We start from the raw sequence: 21251 nt of genomic DNA, 5'->3' as shown, positions 1-21251 counted from the left end.
TGTTGTTTTTTTTTGTTTTGTTTTGTTGTTGTTTTTTTTGCTCTGTGTGTGCCTCTGTGTATGTGCACGTGTGCATCGCCCTCAGCAGAACAGTCAACATCACGAACTGAACTCATCATATGCCCCTTTCACCTTCCCTATCGCCCCTTCCATCCCCCCACCCCCCCCCCAACCATTTCCCCCAAACCCTCTCCCTACCCCCCACCCCCCACCCCCACCCACCCCTCCTTCCCACACACACACACACGATACAACTACTTGCTTTTTTCCACCGGTTGTTCCAGGCCTCTCTCTGCATCTTCTGGATGATGTTGTCGTGAGCCCAAGGGTCCTTCTCCACTTCCTCCTGGATGTTCCTGACAGCCTCACGCATGGCCATCTCACTCTGTATGTTCTCCTTCTCCTTGTTCATCATATTGGGCTTTCCAAGGACCCCGTACCTCGAGTTCTTGTCCCGCGCGCGACCTGCACGGGGATGAGATTTATTTTATTTTTTGTGTTCATTTATTTATTTATTTATTTATTTACTTATTTACTCCCTGATCTTGGTGTGATCTGGTTGTGGGTGCTTGTTTTGTTGTGGAGAGACTGTGTTTGCTGTGTATGTGCGTGTGTGTGTGTGTGTGTGTGTGTGTGTGTGGTGCGTGTGTGTGTGTGTGTGTGTGTGTGTGTGTGTGTGTGTGTGAAGGGGCGCTGACGAGTGTCCGTGCGTTCTTAATAAAGATGTGATGTATTGTATTGTATTGTATTGTTCATGTGTGTGTGTGTGTGTGTGTGTGTGTGTGTGTGTGTGTGTGTGTGTGTGTGTGTGTGTGTGTGTGTGTGTGTGTGTGTGTGTGTGTGTGTGTGCATGCTTGAGTGCGTTTTGCATGCAGGGATGCGTTTTCTTGGAGGGCGTCATGGGTGGGAGGGTGTTTCCAATGTTCGGTTGCTTGAGTGTTTTCTGGCACGTGCTTCCGTGTGTATGTGTGTGTGGGGGGGGGAGGGGTAGAGGGGGAGTTGGAGGTGGAGAGGAGTATTGATGGGGAGGCGGGGAGTGGTGAACGAAATGTAAAGCGCTTTCAGCAGCATTAATTTCTGGAGAAACGCGCTTTCTAAATGTCCATTATTGTCATTATCATTATAAGATAAGAAGATAAGACAAGACTAACTTTTAACTCTCTCCATACGAACGGCGAAAGAGACCACGTTAACAGCGTTTCACCCCAATTACCATCATCAAAATATTGCAAGCGGAAGGCTCTTATACTGAAGAGGTGAATGTTGACAAAGAATACCACAATTCTGACGATGGAAGCTAAAGGTTGGGTCATTGAGACACCCACTGGACATCCGAGGGGTCTATGTAGAGGAGAAGAGAGGACTGGCCGTACTGAGTGAGTTAAAACGGACGCAACAAATGAGTGTTTTGTTGTGTGTTTTTTCAAAGCGTTGGGACTTTCAATCTGAGGGTCCCGGGTTCGAATCCATGTCACAGGCTCCTGGTGTGTAAAGGGTGGAGATTTTTTTTCCCGATTTCTCTGGTCAACAGATGTGTAGACCTGCTGGTTCCTGAACCCCCTCTCGTGTTTATACGCATACCGAAGATCAAGTACGCACGTTAAAAACCCCGTAATCCATGTCAGCGTTCGGTGGGTTATAAAAACAAGAACACATCCGGCATGCCACCTCTCCTCCAAAAACGGAGTGTGACTGCCTAAATGGCTGGGGTAAAAACAGTCATACACGAAAAAGCCCACTCGTGTATCCGAGCGAACGTGGGAGTCACGGACTACTAACAAAAAAGAAGAAGAAGAAAACGATGATGATGATGATGATGACTAACTTCATTATCGCACAAGGTGCAGAAAAGCAAATGCGGACATTTACTCGGCACGAAATTTCAAACATCACTTAAAAAACAACATTAAACATGTGAGACATGCGTGCACATAAAAAGCAGTGAGGAATGTATGATTATGATGGTCAGTCGTGTCCGTGACAGAACAACAGAGGACAAGGCACATGCTGTCCCGACTGTCCGTGACAGAACAGAGGACAAGGCACATGCTGTCCCGACTGTCCGTGACAGAACAGAGGACAAGGCACATGTTGTTCCGACTGTCTGTGACAGAACAACAGAGGAGAAGGTACATGCTGTCCCGACTGTCCGTGACAGAACAGAGGACAAGGCACATGTTGTTCCGACTGTCCGTGACAGAACAGAGGAGAAGGTACATGCTGTGCTGACTGTCCGTGACAGAACAACAGAGGACAATGCACATGCTGTCCCGACTGTCCGTGACAGAACAACAGAGGACAAGGCACATGCTGTCCCGACTGTCTGTGAGAGAACAGAGGACAAGGCACATGTTGTTCCGACTGTCCGTGACAGAACAACAGAGGACAAGGCATATGTTGTTCCGACTGTCCGTGACAGAACAACAAAGGACGAGGCACATGTTGTTCCGACTGTCCGTGACAGAACAGAGGACAAGGCACATGTTGTTCCGACTGTCCGTGACAGAACAGAGGAGAAGGTACATGCTGTCCCGACTGTCCGTGACAGAACAGAGCAGAAGGTACATGCTGTTCCGACTGTCCGTGACAGAACAGAGGACAAGGCACATGTTGTCACGACTGTCCGTGACAGAACAACAGAGGACAAAGCACATGTTTTCCCGACTGTCTGGGCGAGAATTTGATTATAGTGGAGAGTGTCTTGCCAAACTTCAATCAAACAATCAATCAATCAATCAATCGATCAATCAATTTATTGTCTGAATCAGAGTACAGAAATTCGCTTTCAGGCTCGTGGTAAAGAAAGTACCATTCTCCACTCTCTCGGCCGAGGGGACTTCAGAACAGATTTCGTTGGTTATTCCCCAGCGTGATACCGGGGATCTTTCCGTATAAATAGCATCCCTACCTTCTGCTGGTATGGTCTTTTTATGTACTTTTGTTTGGTTTTGAAGTATTTTTTCCCTGTTTAAGTTTTTATATCTGGAAGAGCTGACGTCTTTAGCATGGCTTGTCTGATTTTCCATAAGGAGCTAAATGGCTGGGACAATGTGTCATGAACTGTGTTTTGTGCGTTTGCCTTGGTGATTAATTTTGTAGATGTGACAGTTTTGTGTTGACGCAGTTGAGCATTTGTATGGTTTGACAGTCCTGATATGGCCCTGTGCGGTCGGCTGGGCTACAAGCAACAATCAACAATGAACAAGGTTAGTTCCCAAAGGCCAGCTAGCCCTCAAGGCTGCAACCGAGCTGTCGTCATCAGTGGAGTGTTGGCCTTGTGGAAACACGTCCCCCTAGGAAGCGAGAGAATCTGAGGTTGCGGGATCGAGTCCCACAGTCACCAGTAGTTCTCCCCCTCCACTAAACCTTGAGTGATGGTCTGGACACTAGTCATTCGGGTGAGATGATAAACCGTGGTCTCGAGTGTAGCGTGCACTTGTTGCACGTGAAAGAACTAACGACAACGAAAGGGATGCCAGTCCCTGGCAACAATTCTGTAGAAAACTTCACTTTGATAGGGAAATAAATACACTTCGACTTCAAGTTTGTCCAGTTTGATCCAGTTCTGATCAACCCCGTCTGGTCGCGTCAAATGAGGCCTGATCTAGTCGGTCCGTTTCAGTATGATCCCGTCAAGTTGATCTAGTCAGTCCGTTTCAGTATGATCCCGTCAAGTTGATCTAGTCGGCCCGTTTCAGTATGATCCCGTCAAGTTGATCTAGTCGGTCCGTTTCAGTGTGATCCCGTCAAGTTGATCTAGTCGGACCGTTTCAGTATGATCCCGTCAAGTTGATCTAGTCGGTCCGTTTCAGTATGATCCCGTCAAGTTGATCTAGTCGGTCCGTTTCAGTGTGATCCCGTCAAGTTGATCTAGTCGGTCCGTTTCAGTGTGATCCCGTCAAGTGAGGCCTGATCTAGTTGGTCCGTTTCAGTGTGATCCCGTCAGGTTGATCTAGTCGGACCGTTTCAGTGCAGTATGATCCCGTCAAGTTGATCTAGTTGGTCCGTTTCAGTGTGATCCCGTCAAGTTGATCTAGTCGGACCGTTTCAGTATGATCCCGTCAAGTTGATCTAGTCGGTCCGTTTCAGTATGATCCCGTCAAGTTGATCTAGTCAGTCCGTTTCAGTATGATCCCGTCAAGTTGATCTAGTCGGCCCGTTTCAGTATGATCCCGTCAAGTTGATCTAGTCGGTCCGTTTCAGTGTGATCCCGTCAAGTTGATCTAGTCGGACCGTTTCAGTATGATCCCGTCAAGTTGATCTAGTCGGTCCGTTTCAGTATGATCCCGTCAAGTTGATCTAGTCGGTCCGTTTCAGTGTGATCCCGTCAAGTTGATCTAGTCGGTCCGTTTCAGTGTGATCCCGTCAAGTGAGGCCTGATCTAGTTGGTCCGTTTCAGTGTGATCCCGTCAGGTTGATCTAGTCGGACCGTTTCAGTGCAGTATGATCCCGTCAAGTTGATCTAGTTGGTCCGTTTCAGTGTGATCCCGTCAAGTTGATCTAGTCGGACCGTTTCAGTATGATCCCGTCAAGTTGATCTAGTCGGTCCGTTTCAGTATGATCCCGTCAAGTTGATCTAGTCGGTCCGTTTCAGTGTGATCCCGTCAAGTTGATCTAGTCGGACCGTTTCAGTATGATCCCGTCAAGTTGATCTAGTCGGTCCGTTTCAGTATGATCCCGTCAAGTGAGGCCTGATCTAGTTGGTCCGTTTCAGTATGATCCCGTCAAGTTGATCTAGTTGGTCCATTTCAGTATGATCCCGTCAAGTTGATCTAGTCGGACCGTTTCAGTGTGATCCCGTCAAGCGGGGCCTGATCTATTTGTATTTGTATTTCTTTTTATCACAACAGATTTATCTGTGTGAAATTCGGGCTGCTGTCCCCAGAGAGAGCGCGTCTGTTTCAGTTTCAGTTTCACTTTCTCAAGGAGGCGTCACTGCGTTCGGACAAATCCATACACGCTACACCACATCTGTTGAGCAGATGCCTGACCAGCAGCATAACCCAACGCGCTTAGTCAGGCCTTGAGTGCATGCTTACATATTTGTGTACCAATGAAAGTGGATTTCATTTTACGTAATTTCGCCAGAGGACAACACTCTCGTTGCCATGGGTTCTTTTTCAGTGCGCCAAGTGCGTGCTGCACACGGGACCTCGGTTTATCGTCTCATCCGAAAGACTAGACGCTCAGTTTGATTTTCCAGTCAAACTTAGGAGAAAGGGCGAGAGCGGGATTCGAACCCACACCCTCACGGACTCTCTGTATTGGCAGCTGAGCGTCTTAACCATTCTGCCACCTTCCTCCGCGTCACTATACTACAGCGCCCCCCCCCCCCTCGCCCCCCCCCCCTTTTTTTTTTTTTCTCCTGCGTGCAGTTTTATTTGGTTTTTTTTCCTATCGAAGTGGATTTTTCTTCATAATTTTGCCAAGAACACATCTTTTTTTGCCGTGGGTTATTTTACGTGCGCTAAGCACATGCTGCACCCGGGACCTCGGCTTATCGTTTTCATCCGAATGACTAACGCCCAGACCACCACTCAAGGTCCAGTGGAGGGGGAGAAAATACCGGCGGCTGAGCCGTGATTCGAACCAGCGCGCTCAGATTCTCTCGCTTCCATGGCGGACGCATTATCTCTAGGCCATCACTCCATTCTAGTCGGTCCGTTTCAGAAAGATCCCCTCAAGTGAGGCCTGATCTAGTTGGTCCCAGCCATCCGCAAGTTCAGTCAAGACAGTCCGGTATATCATGTCTCAGGCAAATTCAGTCAATGCAGCCGAGTATAGAACAATAATGACCATTTAACAAAACTAGGCAACACTAGAGTGAGTGAGGGGAAAGAGAGAGAGAGGGGTGGGGAGGAAAGGGATGACAGAAGAGAGAGAGAGAGATAGAGAGAGAGAGTCAAAATGACAGAAAGACAGAGAGGAGGTTGAGAGGGAGGAATGATAGGGAGAGATAGTGGGGAAAGGAGAGAGAAAGTGGAGAGAGATATGGTGGGAAAGGAGAGAGAGAGAGTCGGACACAGAGGCAGAGAGAAAGGGGAGAAAAGGGAGAGAAAGGTGGTGAGAGGGGGCATGAGACAGTGGAGAGAGAGAGACGGGGTGGGGAAGGGGAAGAGAGAGAGAGAGACAGAGATAGAGACAGAGACAGAAAGACAGACCCAGAGACACAAAGACAATGATGGAGCACAGACAGAGAGGAGATAGAGAGAGAGAGAGGGGGGGGGGAGGGGTTGGGGGGAAGGGGGGGGGGGGGCAGGAAGTATAGTACCTCTGATCTGAATCATAGACACCATGCTGGCCTCGTACAAGTAGCGGATGACGAAGTTACAGGCCTGGAAGTCCAGCCCTTCCTCTGCAGCCGAGGTGCAGATGACAACCTTGATGCTGCCGTTGTTGAACCTGGACATCACCTCTGTCACGTTGCTCTTTGTCATTCCTGGCAGGAGAGGGGTGGAGAGGGGGAGGGGACAGGGGGGAGAGAGGGGACGGAGGTGCGTGGGTGGGTGGGGTGTGGGTGGGTGGGGTAGGGGGTGGGGTTAAACAGATGAGTGCTTTCATTCAGGATATTGTAGTTCAGGTTTTTTTGGTGTCTTTTTTTTAATCATCATTGCAACCGAGTTTCATTGTCAGAATATATCGGGTTTTCAAAAAAACTGAACCGCTTTTTGACAAGTATTTTCTCAGTGGTAGAGAAACCGAATTCATTGAACATTTTCACACAGTAACCTTAGGGTATCATCCACAAGTCTGCAAAATATCTAAAAGTTCGGACGCAAATTATGCGAGTATTGTCAAATTCTAAACAGCATGTCAAAAAATATATGGAGGTAAGGTGAGGTGAGGTGAGGTGGTGAGGTGAGGTGAGGTGAGATGTTATGGGGTGAGGTGAGGTGAGGTAAAGTGAGGTGAGATGAGGTGAGGTCAGATGAGGTAAGGTCAGGTGAGGTGAGGTAAGGTAAGGTGAGGTGAGGTGAGATGATGTGAGGTAAGATGAGGTAAGGTGAGGTGAGGTGAGGTAAGGTGAGATGAGGTGAGGTGAGGTGAGGTAAGGTCAGGTGAGGTGAGGTAAGGTGAGGTGAGGTGAGATGATGTGAGGTGAGGTGAGGTAAGGTGAGATGAGGTGAGGTGAGATGATGTGAGGTGAGGTGAGGTAAGGTGAGGTGAGGTGAGATGATGTGAGGTGAGGTGAGGTAAGGTGAGATGAGGTGAGGTGAGATGATGTGAGGTCAGGTGAGGTGGGGTAAGGTGAGGTGATGTGAGATGATGTGAGGTGAGGTGAGGTAAGGTGAGATGAGGTGAGATGATGTGAGGTGAGGTGAGATGATGTGAGGTGAGGTGAGGTAAGGTGAGATGATGTGAGGTGAGGTGAGGTGAGGTGAGATGAGGTGAGGTGAGGTGAGGTGAGGTAAGGTGAGATGAGGTGAGGTGAGGTGAGGTAAGGTGAGGTGAGGTGAGATGATGTGATGTGAGGTGAGGTAAGGTGAGATGAGGTGAGGTGAGATGATGTGAGGTGAGGTGAGGTAAGGTGAGGTGAGGTGAGATGATGTGAGGTGAGGTGAGGTAAGGTGAGATGAGGTGAGGTGAGGTGAGGTGAGGTGAGGTGAGGTGAGGTAAGGTGAGGTGAGGTGAGATGATGTGAGGTGAGGTGAGGTAAGGTGAGATGAGGTGAGATGATGTGAGGTGAGGTGAGATGATGTGAGGTGAGGTGAGGTAAGGTGAGATGATGTGAGGTGAGGTGAGGTAAGGTGAGATGAGGTGAGATGATGTGAGGTGAGATGATGTGAGGTGAGGTGAGGTGAGGTAAGGTCAGGTGAGGTGAGGTAAGGTGAGGTGAGGTGAGATGATGTGAGGTGAGGTGAGGTAAGGTGAGATGAGGTGAGGTCAGATGAGGTAAGGTCAGGTGAGGTGAGGTAAGGTGAGGTGAGGTGAGATGATGTTTTGTGAGGTGATGAACAGCTTTATTGTCTGTAATTTCACAGAAATTTGTCTTTCACCTTGAGTTTAACTTTCCCCTGGCAATGCTAAACATACACACCGCACTTTTTTAACATGGCAGCTAAACCATAGGAATCATTTGGATGTTATATACTCTTATTTTCGTTGTTAAAACATCAAATTCGGAATACCAACTTGTTTAACTCTCTCCATACGAACGGCGAAAGAGACGACGTTAACAGCGTTTCACCCCAATAATATTACCATCATCAAAATATTGCAAGCGGAAGGCTCTTATACTGAAGACGTGAATGTTGACAAAGAATACCACAATTCTGACGACGGAAGCTAAAGGTTGGACATCCGAGGGATCTGTGTAGAGGAGAAGAGAGGACTGGCCGTACTGAGTGAGTTAATCAACCAGTACATCGTTGGAAACTGTCCAGTAGAAAGACATAAGGTACAACACTAGTTCATGGAATCATACAAAATACACACACACACACACACACACACACACACACACACAGAGAGAGAGAGAGAGAGAGAGAGAGAGAGAGAGAGAGAGAGAGAGACATACCGAGACAATTGTGTGTGTGTGTGTGTGTGTGTGTGTGTGTGTGTGTGTGTGTGTGTGAGAGAGAGAGTGAGTGAGTGAGTGCGCGAACTTGCGCATGTGTGGAGTACAGTCATCAAAATGAGGGATATACCCAACACACCAACCAAAAGCGTTATGTCATGTTGTCTTTGAACTGAACAAACGAACACTCACCTCCACAAATCTGCTGCCATTACACGTATGCTGTAACTGTGAGTCACGCACTGAACACTACCATGTCTTATATTGACCTTCGGTCAGCAAAAAAAAAAGAAGAAAAAAAGAAGAATAGAATAAAATAAAAATAAATAAATAAATAAACGAATAAATAAAGAAACAAATAATTGAATAAATAAATGATAAATAAATAAACAAAAGAAGAAGAAAACTCCCACCAAGACAGTACCTCCGTTCTTGACGCTGGCGTTGACGCCAGTGATCCGGCCCGGGTTCAGCTTCTGGAGCTTGGGATGCCCCTTCATCCAGCGAAGAAGGGCCTTGGACAGGTCCAGCGTCCTGACGAAGATCATGCCCCGCACGTCGTTCTCCAGATGACACAGCTCTCTGTCCGTGACAGACATGGAGTCGCTCGGCTCTATGGTGTCCGCCAAGGATCCGCTTTCGTCGCCCTCTTCTTCCTCAGGGTCAGCCACGCCTTTTAGGAGGAAGGGTGGCAGAATGATTGATTAAGACGCTCATCTACACCAATACGGAAAGTCCATGAGACACTGGGTTCGTATCCAGCTGTCGACCCCCGGTCTCCCCCCCCCCCCCGGTCCCCCCTGCCCCCGAACCCCCCCCCCTCCCGCCCCCCCCCCCCCCCCCCCCCCCCCGCCTCTCTCTCCCAGGTTTGACTGGAAAATCAAACCGAGCGTGTCAAGTCATTCGGGTAAGACGATGAACCGAGGTCTCGTGTGCGGCACGTGCTCGGCGTGCTGAAAAATGAACGACATGGCAACGAGAGCGTTGTCATCTGGCAAAATTCTGTAGAAGAAATCTACTCCGATAGGTACATAAATAGATAAATGAATCTATCTATCTATCTATCTGTCATATATATATATATATATATATATATATATATATATATGTGTGTGTGTGTGTAGAGAGAGAGAGATAAATACATATTTTGAGAGGGAGTTATTATATATATATATATATATATATATATATATATAGAGAGAGAGAGAGAGAGAGAGAGAGAGAGAGAGAGAGATTTTTTCAGGGCCGAAGGGGGTGTGAACTATCTGTATATATATATATATATATATATATATATATATATATATATATATATATATATATGTGTGTGTGTGTGTGTGTGTGTGTGTGTGTGTGTGTGTGTGTGTACTTATTTATTCATGTATATGATTGTGCCCTCAAGGCTTGACTTAGCGTGTTGGGTTACGCTGCTGGCCCAGCGGATGTGGCATAATTATGGCTTTGTCCGAACGCAGTGAGTGACACCTTGAGAAACTGAAACTGAAACTGACACTGACACTGAAAGTGAAACAAACCTTCAGTGGGGTCCTCAAGTCCAACATCACTCAGGCTGGGAGCAGTGAGGCCTGCCGGAGGGGCCTGCTGGAGAAGTTTCTGCTTGGAGATGGAGAACTCGTAGAGAACTCGCTCCTCTTCATCCCGGGCCAGTTTGCCGGAGTCACTCTCGGGGGAATTGAGCAGCATCTCCTCGAGCATCCTCAGCTTGGGGTTCTGGAATGCTCTCTTGGAACATTCCTTCATCAGAGAGCTAGAGGAGTCACCCAAGTATCTGTTGAAGAGGTCGAAGATTTGCTGGTGGACATCGTTGGGGGCGTTGTCTGGGTGTGGGGAGATGTCACGCATCGCGTCCACCTCCTCCATCAGCAGCTGCAGGGCTCCGGGAGAGTCACAGTCCTCGTTCAGAATCAGGCATCTCTGGCACAGCTGCAACAACCAAACACACACACGCGTACACGCATGCATACAGGTACAGGGGTGCGCACACACGTCTGTAGTCGTTGTGCACTTTTTTGTTTTCATCATGTCTTTGTGTTATCAATTTGTCAATATTCATTTGCGCTTACATATCTATTACACATTTGTTTGTGTGTTATCAATTTGTCAATATTCATTTGCACCTACATACCGATTAAACATTTGTCTGTGTGTTATCAATTTGTCAATATTCATTTGCACCTACATGCCCATTAAACATTTGTGTGTTATCAATTTGTCAATATTCATTTGCACCTACATACCGATTAAACATTTGTCTGTGTGTTATCAATTTGTCAATATTCATTTGCACCTACATGCCCATTAAACATTTGTCTGTGTGTTATCAATTTGTCAACATTCATTTGCACCTATATACCCATTAAACATTTGTCTGTGTGTTATCAATTTGTCAATATTGATTTGCACCTACATACCGATCAAACATTTGTCAGTGTGTTATCAATTTGTCAATATTGAGTTGCATCTATATAACCATTAAATATTTGTCTGTGTGTTATCAATTTGTCAATATTCATTTGCATCTATATACCCATTAAACATTTGTCAGTGTGTTATCAATTTGTCAATATTGAGTTGCATCTATATAACCATTAAATATTTGTCTGTGTGTTATCAATTTGTCAATATTCATTTGCATCTATATACCCATTAAACATTTGTCTGGTCAGCTCTCGAATGTTTCTAATTTGACGGATGCACCATTTGTCTATGAACATGTGCGTGTACGTATCAATCTTCGACATTGTAATGGTTCTGCAATCTTCAGGCAAATTATTTGTACAGACAGTATTTCGAGGAAAAACATCAGCTTGCAATTTTATCATTTCTCTCATCTGCACTTCTCAAGCGAGCATGAAGCGAGCTTTTTTTTTTTTTTTTTTTAAATGTTAAAGCATGGGGAAAAACATAATTACTACTGGACAATCAGAATTCAAAACATGGGTGAAATATTTTGTTTAATAGAATGGAATCCTTGGGGCAGAAGGGTGTCACTGTTTTGGTATCCTTTGTATCCTCATCATGTAGCACATACACCCACAACACCCTCTTCTGTTGGCCATTTCACCACACTGTACACCACAGGATATAACCTTTATACTGAAACATAATCACATAACGAAACGAAGTACAGCAAAAAAATAAAATAAAATAATAATAATGATAATAAAATAAAATAAAATAAAATAAATAAATAATAATAATAATAATAATAATAATAATAATAATAATAATAATAATAATAATAATAATATTAAGAGCAACAAAAAGGCACACACAGCTAGAAAACAAATAAGCCGCCATTTTCCAGGCGACCCAAAAGTAAAGACAACTTTACATAAGTGTTCCGGTGTCCAGTGCCAGAAAGACCACGCGGGAGCTCATGACATAAAACATTGCAAGAGCAGAAAAGAAACGGTGGAACGACATGCAGATTATAAAACAAAAAAAAAAGGAGCAGAGACAAAGGGAATGATAAACAGAGGAAACAGTCTAGCACATACACTATTGTAAAGCGTGGTGAACCCCATCTGAGATGGGTGTACTGCGCTATATAAGCCTGCATTTATTATTATTATTATTATCATTATTATTATTATTATCATTATTGTTATCGTCATACTCCCTAAAAGGTACGGATACCATCCAGCCCCTGAAATTTCGATGGGGGGAACAACAGATACCTTCAACATTTCGATGTGGGCGTTGAGGGCGTAGAATGCCTTGGGGTAGTTAACCTGTTTAAGGGTTTTCTCAGCGTTGCTGAGCCACTGTGCGTACTGGTCCTCGCCCCTGTGGGCAGCTGGGGCCTTGAGATTTTTCAGAAGGCTCTCTTCTGTCGACACCCGGGAGACGAACGGCGGACTGCTCTGCAAATCTGTAGAGATGTCACTATCCTTCGTCATCATCATCGTCGTTGTCATCATCGTTGTCATGATGATGATGATGACGATAATCTTCATCATCACTGACATCATCATCATCATCATCATTATCATCACATTCATCATGACCATCATGTTTAAATTCACCATAAAACCTTACGGACACGATGTCCACGACAACCACTACCACAACTGTGTCCACACTGTCCATCGCCAGTACTACTGCCGCCAAAACCACCGTCATCAAAACCCCAATGGTCACGATTGTTATTTTTATTCACCAGTCTTTGTTATGTAAAAATTACTTTTTTTATTTTCATTTTTTACCTTTATTTGCTTTCTGTTTATCCAAAGCGACTCACAAAGAAACCAAACGAGCAAACCAGAAAAAAAAAAAAAAAAACAACAACCCAAAAACCAATAATCCACAACAAAAACCCTAAGTAGCAACGGTATTTAGACATGGGTCTTTCGTCTCACCAAGAATGAGAGAGCTTGTTCGTTGTTCGGTGTTCCGCACACACTCTCAGTCCCTCTCTATTTGCCTCTGATTTCCCGCAAATGAGGGCAATTTTGAAACAGGGGTTTTTTACATTCCGAAAACAAAGGCATTCATCACTGAACACCTTATAGATTCAGACGAGGAGGAGGAGGAGGAAAGGGGGAGGGGGGAGGGGCGGGGGGGGGGGGGGGGGGAGAATGACAAACAGAAAGAGGGAGAAGAACACTTCCTTTCTCTCCTAGACCCCGAAAAAAAGGGTAAAAATAAAAACAATATACATACACAGCTATACAAATTTATTTGATGGATTTTTGCAGCTCAATCTTCTCCGTGTCTTATTTTCCGGTTTTCCGTGTCAGTGAACAGAGACAGACAGACAGAGAGAGAGAGAGAGAGAATGAGAGTGAGAGAGAGAGAGAGAGAGAGAGAGGGGGGGAGCGAGAGAGAGAGTGAGAGAGAGAGAGAGAGAGTGATAGAGTGAGAGAGACAGAATGAGAGAGAGAGAGTGAGAGAGAGTGAGAGAGGGGCAGACAAACCGAAACTGAGACAGACAGAGACAGACGGAGACAGAGACAGACAGAGACAGAGGGAGACACAGACAGAGACAGACAGAGACACAGACAGACAGACAGACAGAGGGGGACACAGACACAGACAGACTCAGAGACAGACACAGACAAACAGAGACAGAGGGAGACAGACAGAGAAGAGACAAACTGAGGCAGAGACAGACAGAGACACAGAGACAGAGCACAGACAGAGAGAGACACAGAGAAACAGACAGAGACAGAGGGAGACACAGACAGAGACAGAGACAAAGACAGACAGAGAGAGAGGGAGACAGAGACAGACACATACAGAGGGAGACAGAGACAGACACAGACAATGGAGACAGAGGGAGACAGAGACAGAGACAAACACAGACCGAGACACAGACAGAGACAGAGGGGGACAGAGAAACAGACAAACACAGACAGAGGGAGACGCAAACACAGACACAGACAGAGGGAGACGCAGACACAGACAGACAGAGACAAAGACAGACAGAGACAGATAGAGACAGAGGGAGACAGAGACACAGACAGACAGACACAGAGAGACAGAGGGAGACAGAGACACAGACAGACACAAACACAGACAGAGAAATAAAAACAAAAACAGAGACAGGGAGGGAGACAGAGAGACAAAAACCGAGTGAGAGACAGAGACAGACATGCAAACTGACAGAGGCAGACAGCCAAACAGACAGACACAGAGATAGACAAAGATGGACAGACAAACAAACAAGACAGTTAAGACAAACAAACAGACAGATTGAGAGAGAGAGAGAGAGAGAGAGAGAAGGGGGGGGGGGACGAATAGGATACCAACATTTATCGAAGTCCGGGTGCACAATCATGTTGTTCTCGATCTCAGTCATGAATTCCTCCAGCCGTTCCTTCAGCAGGTCCCTCTCCCTCTTCTCACACACATGCTCCTCTGCAACGAACATATTCCAATCAGAATGAGACAGAAGAAAAATAGAACGGAACAGACTAGAATAGAATAGAATGCTCCTTTGCACGAAAATTATTCCAGAATGGAACAGAACAGAATAGAATGGAATGAAATAGTATAGAATAGGATAGAACGCTCTTTTGCACGAGCATTATTCCAGAATGAAAAGAACAAAATAGAATGAAACAGAATAGATTAGAATACAATAGAATGCTCTTCTGCACGAACATATTTCAATCAGAATGGAACAGAACAAAATAGAATGAAACAGAACAGATTAGAATACAATAGAATACTCTTCTGCACGAGCATATTTCAATCAGAATGGAACAGAACAAAACAGAACGGAACAGAATAGATTGGAATATAATAGAATGCTCTTCTGCACGAGCACAGTCCAATCAGAATGGAACAGCACAAAATAGATTGGAACAAAATAGAATAGAATAGAATGCATTATTCCAACCATATTGGAACAGAACAAAATATAATGGAACAGAATAGATTAGAATAGAATAGAATGCTCCTCTGCACGAGCATATTCCGATTAGAATTGAGTTTCAGTTTCAGTTTCAGTGGCTCAAGGAGGCGTCACTGCGTTCGGACAAACCATATACGCTACACCACATCTGCCAAGCAGATGCCTGACCAGCAGCGTAACCCAACGCGCTTAGTCAGGCCTTGAGAAAAAAACAAAACAAAACAAACAAACAAACAAAAAAAACCCAAAAAACGGGGGAATAAATAATAGATAAGCTTACATAAATAAATAAATAAATGAATAATAATTATAATATAGAAAAAGGTAGTAGTAGTAATAATAGTAATACTAATAAAATGATTTTTTTTTTTAAATAAAAAAAAAAATAAAATAAAAAATAAATAAATAAATAAATAAATAAGACAACAATGGTGATAAATAAGCGAATAAATGTAAAACATGAAGACACACATTCACACGTACACCCACACATGCACAACAGAAATGCACCAAACATGCAGTTTCACAGATATGAAAGCACCGTCAAATACATATAAACGTACATGAGCTCCAACACACACACACACACACACACACACACACACACACATTACCTTGCACCTCCTCTACCCCCCTCCTCCACACACTCATTTCTAGTCTACGTATCGCATCTTCCACGGCACACACACACACACACACACACACACACACACACACTCACAGAGATGAACACTTACTTGTACAAGCACACACACATACGCCCATATCTCCCACCCCCAACCCCACACACATATATACAAAGATATATATATATATATATATATATATATATATATATATATATATATATATATATATATATATATACGTTCCAATATCCTGTTGCTCCCACAGTGTAGGCATGCATATACTCACATACCTCATCCTCTACCCCACCTCCCCCCGCACTCCCACCTCCTCACACACACACACACACACACACACACACACACACACACACACACACACACACACACACGTACACAGATCTCTCCTGACACTTGTGTACACTACACTCTCGCGCATTCACAAACGCACTCAAAAGCACAGACCCACACATCCACACAAACACACACGCACAGAGGCTGCCACTGACTGGCCGCAAGAGGGATGGGAAAAGATCTCTGATGCCAAGAACGTGGCGTCTAGTGTGTTGCTCAGTCTATTGTATTTGGAAAGGCCCACAGAGACTCTGTTCCGTTTTGAAGAAATTTGCGCAATGTTGGTTTGGAAATGATGCCGATATTTGTTTGATTTGCAAAGCATCGTGCTCTACCTTTCATGTTAGACTTGCGGCCGCTCCCTCTCTCTGCTTTTATTTCTTTGAGGCGATCGATGGTGTGATGGCCTTGTACCTGTTCTTTTTGGTATTCTTTGATTTTTCTGAGGATTTCCGATTTTCCTAGATGTAGGCCGCTCGTTGGTGTTGCGTTACCAGCAAGTCTGTCAGCTCGCTCATTTCCCTTAACACCTGCATGTCCCGGGCAGTATGACCATGTGAGTTTTTTAATCTGAAAGTTGCGCATTGCCTTATGCCACTCTGGGCTTCCCATTCCGTTTTCAATTTTCTGTATGAGGTTCATTGAGTCGGTTAAAATCATGGCATGTTGGTTTCCGGGCGTATGGATGGACGATAGCCACTGGAGGGCATGTGTCGCAGCTTCAACTTCCATCGTTAGGCTGGAGGTTGTGACTTTGTAGGCAGCATTCTCTTCCCAAATTGTTTTCCCATTTTGTTTCGCAGTGAATCCCCAACCAGACTGGTCTTTGGTGACTGAGCCATCTGTGTATATGATGATGTCGAACAGAACAAAATAGAACAAATTACAATAGTATAGGATGCTCCTCTGCACGAACATATTCCAATCAAGATTGAACAGAACAAAATAGAATGGAACAGAATAGAATAGAATAGAATGCTCCTCTGCACGAACATGATTTATTCCGATTAGAATAGAATAGACTATGTCTTTCTTACAAAGTGTACCGAGGTCCCATAAATAGTGTTGGGGCCGGAGGTACATGAAAGTCACAAACATGAGTCGGAAAATCATGCACAAACACAAAGACAATTTGACAGATTTAACAAAACGTTGTTGATCATTTATTCACCCCCTTTTTTTTTTTCCTCAAGGCCTGACTAAGCGCGTTGGGACACGCTGCTGGTCAGGCATCTGCTTGGCAGATGTGGTGTAGCGTATATGGATTTGTCCGAACGCAGTGACGCCTCCTTGAACTACTGAAACTGAAACTGAGGAACATACGGGAGCTTGCACAGATTTCCTATTGAGGGCATAGTTAAGTGATACCGACTATTTTTTTCTTCCGGCAAACTGCAGTGTGTGGAGCCAATGTAGTGAACACCACTCTTGCGCGCGCGTGCATTTCGATTCATTTGGACGGCTTATATGAATCACACAATAACTGTAGGCTAATTGTTTAGTCGAAACACTGATTTTTCAAATGCAATTTTCAAACTGTTTATGGTGCGAGTGTACGTGAAACAGCCGTTATAATGTTAATCCATATGCAGCCTGGTTAATTTAAATCATGTTTCGGTTTTCTTCCTTTCTTTATGTATATCTTATATGTTATATATTATTGTTACCTGAAAACATACCTGGATTCATGAATTAGTACTCGATCCTCACCTTTTTTTGTGAACCCTGTGTATGGAAAGTTTTGTAATATTTATGAAGTAAATCCTTATATATTGTCTAGAGTGGACAAAAGCTTGATGAAACATATAGACTATATTTCTATTCGGTGTGTCAGATCTAACTGCCTATCATAACAGAGTATTTGATGAAGGGGATTTCTTTTGTCCCCTATGTAAAGAATCCAGGGAAGATGACTTGCATTTTGTCTTGTGTTGTCCATGAACTAGCGATATCAGACAAAAGTTTATTCCATCAGAATATTGCCGACATTCACGTGCCTTCAAATTAAGTTTGCTGACCACAACTGTCAGACACAGAAATGTTAGGAATTTCTCTCTCTCTCTCTCTCTCTCTCTCTCTCTCTTATGCATTTACTTTTCATAAAATTTAATGTTTTAACAACATTATTCAAATTTCAGTTTCGTTTGACGTAGTCGATGACGCATATGTGTGAAATTTAGGCATGACTATGACGTCTTTTTTACGTATATGCATCTGCCATCATGATAGGTTATGGTCAATGAATAAATGACGCGGATTCGCATTCGTATCCTCCACACAACGCATGAACACGACGCACCCATCACTCAAAACTCTGTGTTGTTATATGTATAAACCAGTCTGCCACAGTCTTCACCTCTGCACCAAATCTCGCTCTCTACGATCAGCTTCATATCCACCAGATATTGCTGATACCTGATTCCCACATACTTCGATGTAAAATCCCTGCATATCAGCTCCGTCAAATCAGGCCTTAAATGTCAAAACCCCTTTTTTTTCTTTTTTTTTCCAAAATAGTTCTCATCTACCATCTTCATAAAGTTATGGTACCACTTCCAAGGATCGATCTTTTTAAATCTAGTCTGTCTTATTCAGGGGGCTGTTTATGGAATGAATTATTATCCTGCCTCAATGTAAACACTGTAAAAAGCATCCCTAACTTTAAAAACATATATCGTGCACATTTATTGAAAAACATGTGATTATGTGACACATATCAATTATAAACAAAAAATCATGTATAGATTGTCAATATATATACGCCTCTCTCCTCCCCTGTCAGTCTCTATGTCTCTCCACTGTCACTGTCACTATATCTGTCTGTTGTCAGCCTCCCCTGCCTTCTTTACTCTTCCTCTTGTCCATTCTTCCTTCCGCTCTCCACCACGCCCCTACCCTATTGTCCTCGTTGTTATTCATCTATCGCGATATTGTATTGTACATACGTTCTATGTTATGTTGCACATGCTTATGCAATTTTGACGTTGATGTTGTGAATTGACACTCGCTTTTTTTTTTTTTTTTTTTTTTACTTTGTTGCTTTTTTTCCAATTATTATTCATGCCCAGAGGGCTGGATGTAAAAAAGTACTTTGTGCTTACTCCTTTACCCTCGTAAAATAAAATTTCGTTCGTTCGTTCGTTCGTTCTACCATTCCTAGTCCCGGTCTATAATCCCTTTCTGTTCACGTGTGTTTACAAGTGTTGTCTTTCATATCTCTAATGAAGAGTTATACATGCTTGTAAATGAATAGTGCGAAAGCAGCATGATTTCTTTGTATAAGATTTAGCTCTATATAAATACTTCTATCATCATTTTTACGAAAATGTATAACCCCATAGGCACGAGTATCCGTAATGCTTTTTCTGTCCTTTCTGCAAAGAGATGCATATATACATATATTCTTTTTTTATCTTTTTTTTTAATGACACACACAAACCGACAGACCTGCGGGAACATTCAAAAACAGTTCTGTGCGGTGCCCCGATGACTCTTCACAGAGTAGAAGAAGAAAAAGTACCCCCATGACACAAAGGCATTTCAGCGAATGACAATACAGAAACTGTTCACAACACATGCACACATACGTATCTCCCCCGGCTCCCCTCACCCTCACTCTCTCTCCTAAAAAAAAAAAAAAAAAAAACCGCTCCAAAACCACACACACACACACACACACACACACACACAAACACACACACATGCAAACACACACACATGCAAACACACACACAAACCCGCCTCATCCCAACCACCCCCCACCCACCACAACCACCACCCTCACCCCCACCTTCGCCCCACCCCCTCCTTCCTTCCCCCCATACCCCCGCACCCACCAACACCACGCCCCCCACCCCTCCGCCCCCACGACCCCTGGTCCCCCCCCCCACACACACACACCCCACAAACCCCATCCACACACACACATAAATCTATACTGACCAGTCCTGGGCGGGTGGACGAAGTCATTCAAGCTCCGGATATTCTTGCGCACGCTTGCGATGCGTGAGACGTCCAGACGGGCAAGCAGCTGCTTCAGGTACTTCACTGCCTCTGTAGGGTCCTTTCCCCGCGCCTTGCCCACCCCGGGGCTCGCCGTCAGACCCATCACCTGCATCAACAACAACAGCAACTACAACAACAGTGTGGATTGTTGCACGATGCTTAAGACGCACAGCAGCAGACTTCCAGTGCCCCATGTTCTCACGACTCTGCAAAACCAGACCCGCTCCCGTGTGCATAGATAGCTACAGTCACGTCTTCCAGGGAGGAAGGTGGCAGAATGGTTAAGACGCTCAGCTGCCAAATACACAGAGTCCGTGAGGGTGTGGGTTCGAATCCCGCTCTATCTCGTCGCCCTTTTCTCCCAAGTTTGACTGGAAAATTTAAACTGAGCGTCTAGTCTTTCCGGTGAGACGATAACTCTCTCCATACGAACGGCGAAAGAGACGACGTTAACAGCGTTTCACTCCAATTACCATCATCAAAATATTGCAAGCGGAAGGCTCTTATACTGAAGAGGTGAATGTTGACAAAGAATACCACAGTTCTGACGACGGAAGCTAAAGGTTGGGTCTTTCAGACACCCACTGGACATCCGAGGGGTCTGTGCAGAGGAGAAGAGAGGACTGGCCGTACTGAGTGAGATATCCCGAGGTCCCGTGTGCAGCACGCACTTAGCGCACTAGAAAAAGAACCCATGGCAACAAAAGTGCTGTCATCTGGCAAAATTATGAAAAAAAAAATCGCGTAGGGTTATGCTGCTGTCAGGCATCTGCCTAACAGATGTGGTGCAGCGTATATGAATTTGTCCGAACGCAGTGACGCCTCATTGAGAAATTGAAACTGAAACTGAAAACAAAAGTGGAGTGTTGGTGGCCGAGTGGTAACGCGTCCGCCTAGGAAGTGAGAGAATCTGAGCGCCACAGGTTCGAACCCGTACCCGATACTGGCCAGTAATTTCTTCTTCTTCCCCTCCGCGAGCACTTGAGTGGTGGTCTGGAATCTAGCCCATTATGATGAGACGATAAGCCGAGGCCCTGTGTGAAGCATGCACTAAGCGCACGTAAAATAACCCACGGCAAGAAAAGCGTTGTCCGTAGCAAAACCCTGATTGGAAAACATATTCACTTGCAGACAGAAAAAAAAGGAAAAATAGAAAGGGTGGCGCTCTTACTGTAGCGACGCTGTCTGTAGGGATATCACAGAAAAACAGAAAAATTTATTGTGACAAAAAGAGTAATATGATACAATACAATGCAATACAACACAATACAATAGTTTATCGAGGGGATCTGAAAACATGCATCAACACAGTGCGCTAGAAAACAGAGAGAGAGGCAAACGAGGAAATGGACGAATAAACAAAACA

At 44.6% G+C, this 21251-nt stretch overlaps 1 protein-coding gene across 1 annotated transcript in view; it reads right to left on the bottom strand.

Annotated features, from left to right (window-relative positions):
• LOC143297910 (ATP-dependent RNA helicase DHX58-like) overlaps positions 1-21251 on the bottom strand; it is a 60621-nt gene that overhangs the window by 12714 nt on the left and 26656 nt on the right. Inside the window, exons 12-18 of the mRNA XM_076610464.1 lie at positions 19823-19991; positions 14294-14401; positions 12220-12413; positions 10054-10462; positions 8943-9191; positions 6272-6439; positions 263-465 (exon numbers count right to left, since the gene is read on the bottom strand). Coding sequence (XP_076466579.1) covers positions 263-465; positions 6272-6439; positions 8943-9191; positions 10054-10462; positions 12220-12413; positions 14294-14401; positions 19823-19991 — 1500 coding nt within the window. The remainder of the gene's footprint in view (positions 1-262; positions 466-6271; positions 6440-8942; positions 9192-10053; positions 10463-12219; positions 12414-14293; positions 14402-19822; positions 19992-21251) is intronic.

This window comes from Babylonia areolata, chromosome 23 (assembly GCF_041734735.1).
Source record: "Babylonia areolata isolate BAREFJ2019XMU chromosome 23, ASM4173473v1, whole genome shotgun sequence".
Lineage (NCBI taxonomy): Eukaryota > Metazoa > Mollusca > Gastropoda > Neogastropoda > Buccinidae > Babylonia > Babylonia areolata.
This window is presented reverse-complemented; position numbering and strand designations above follow the sequence as displayed.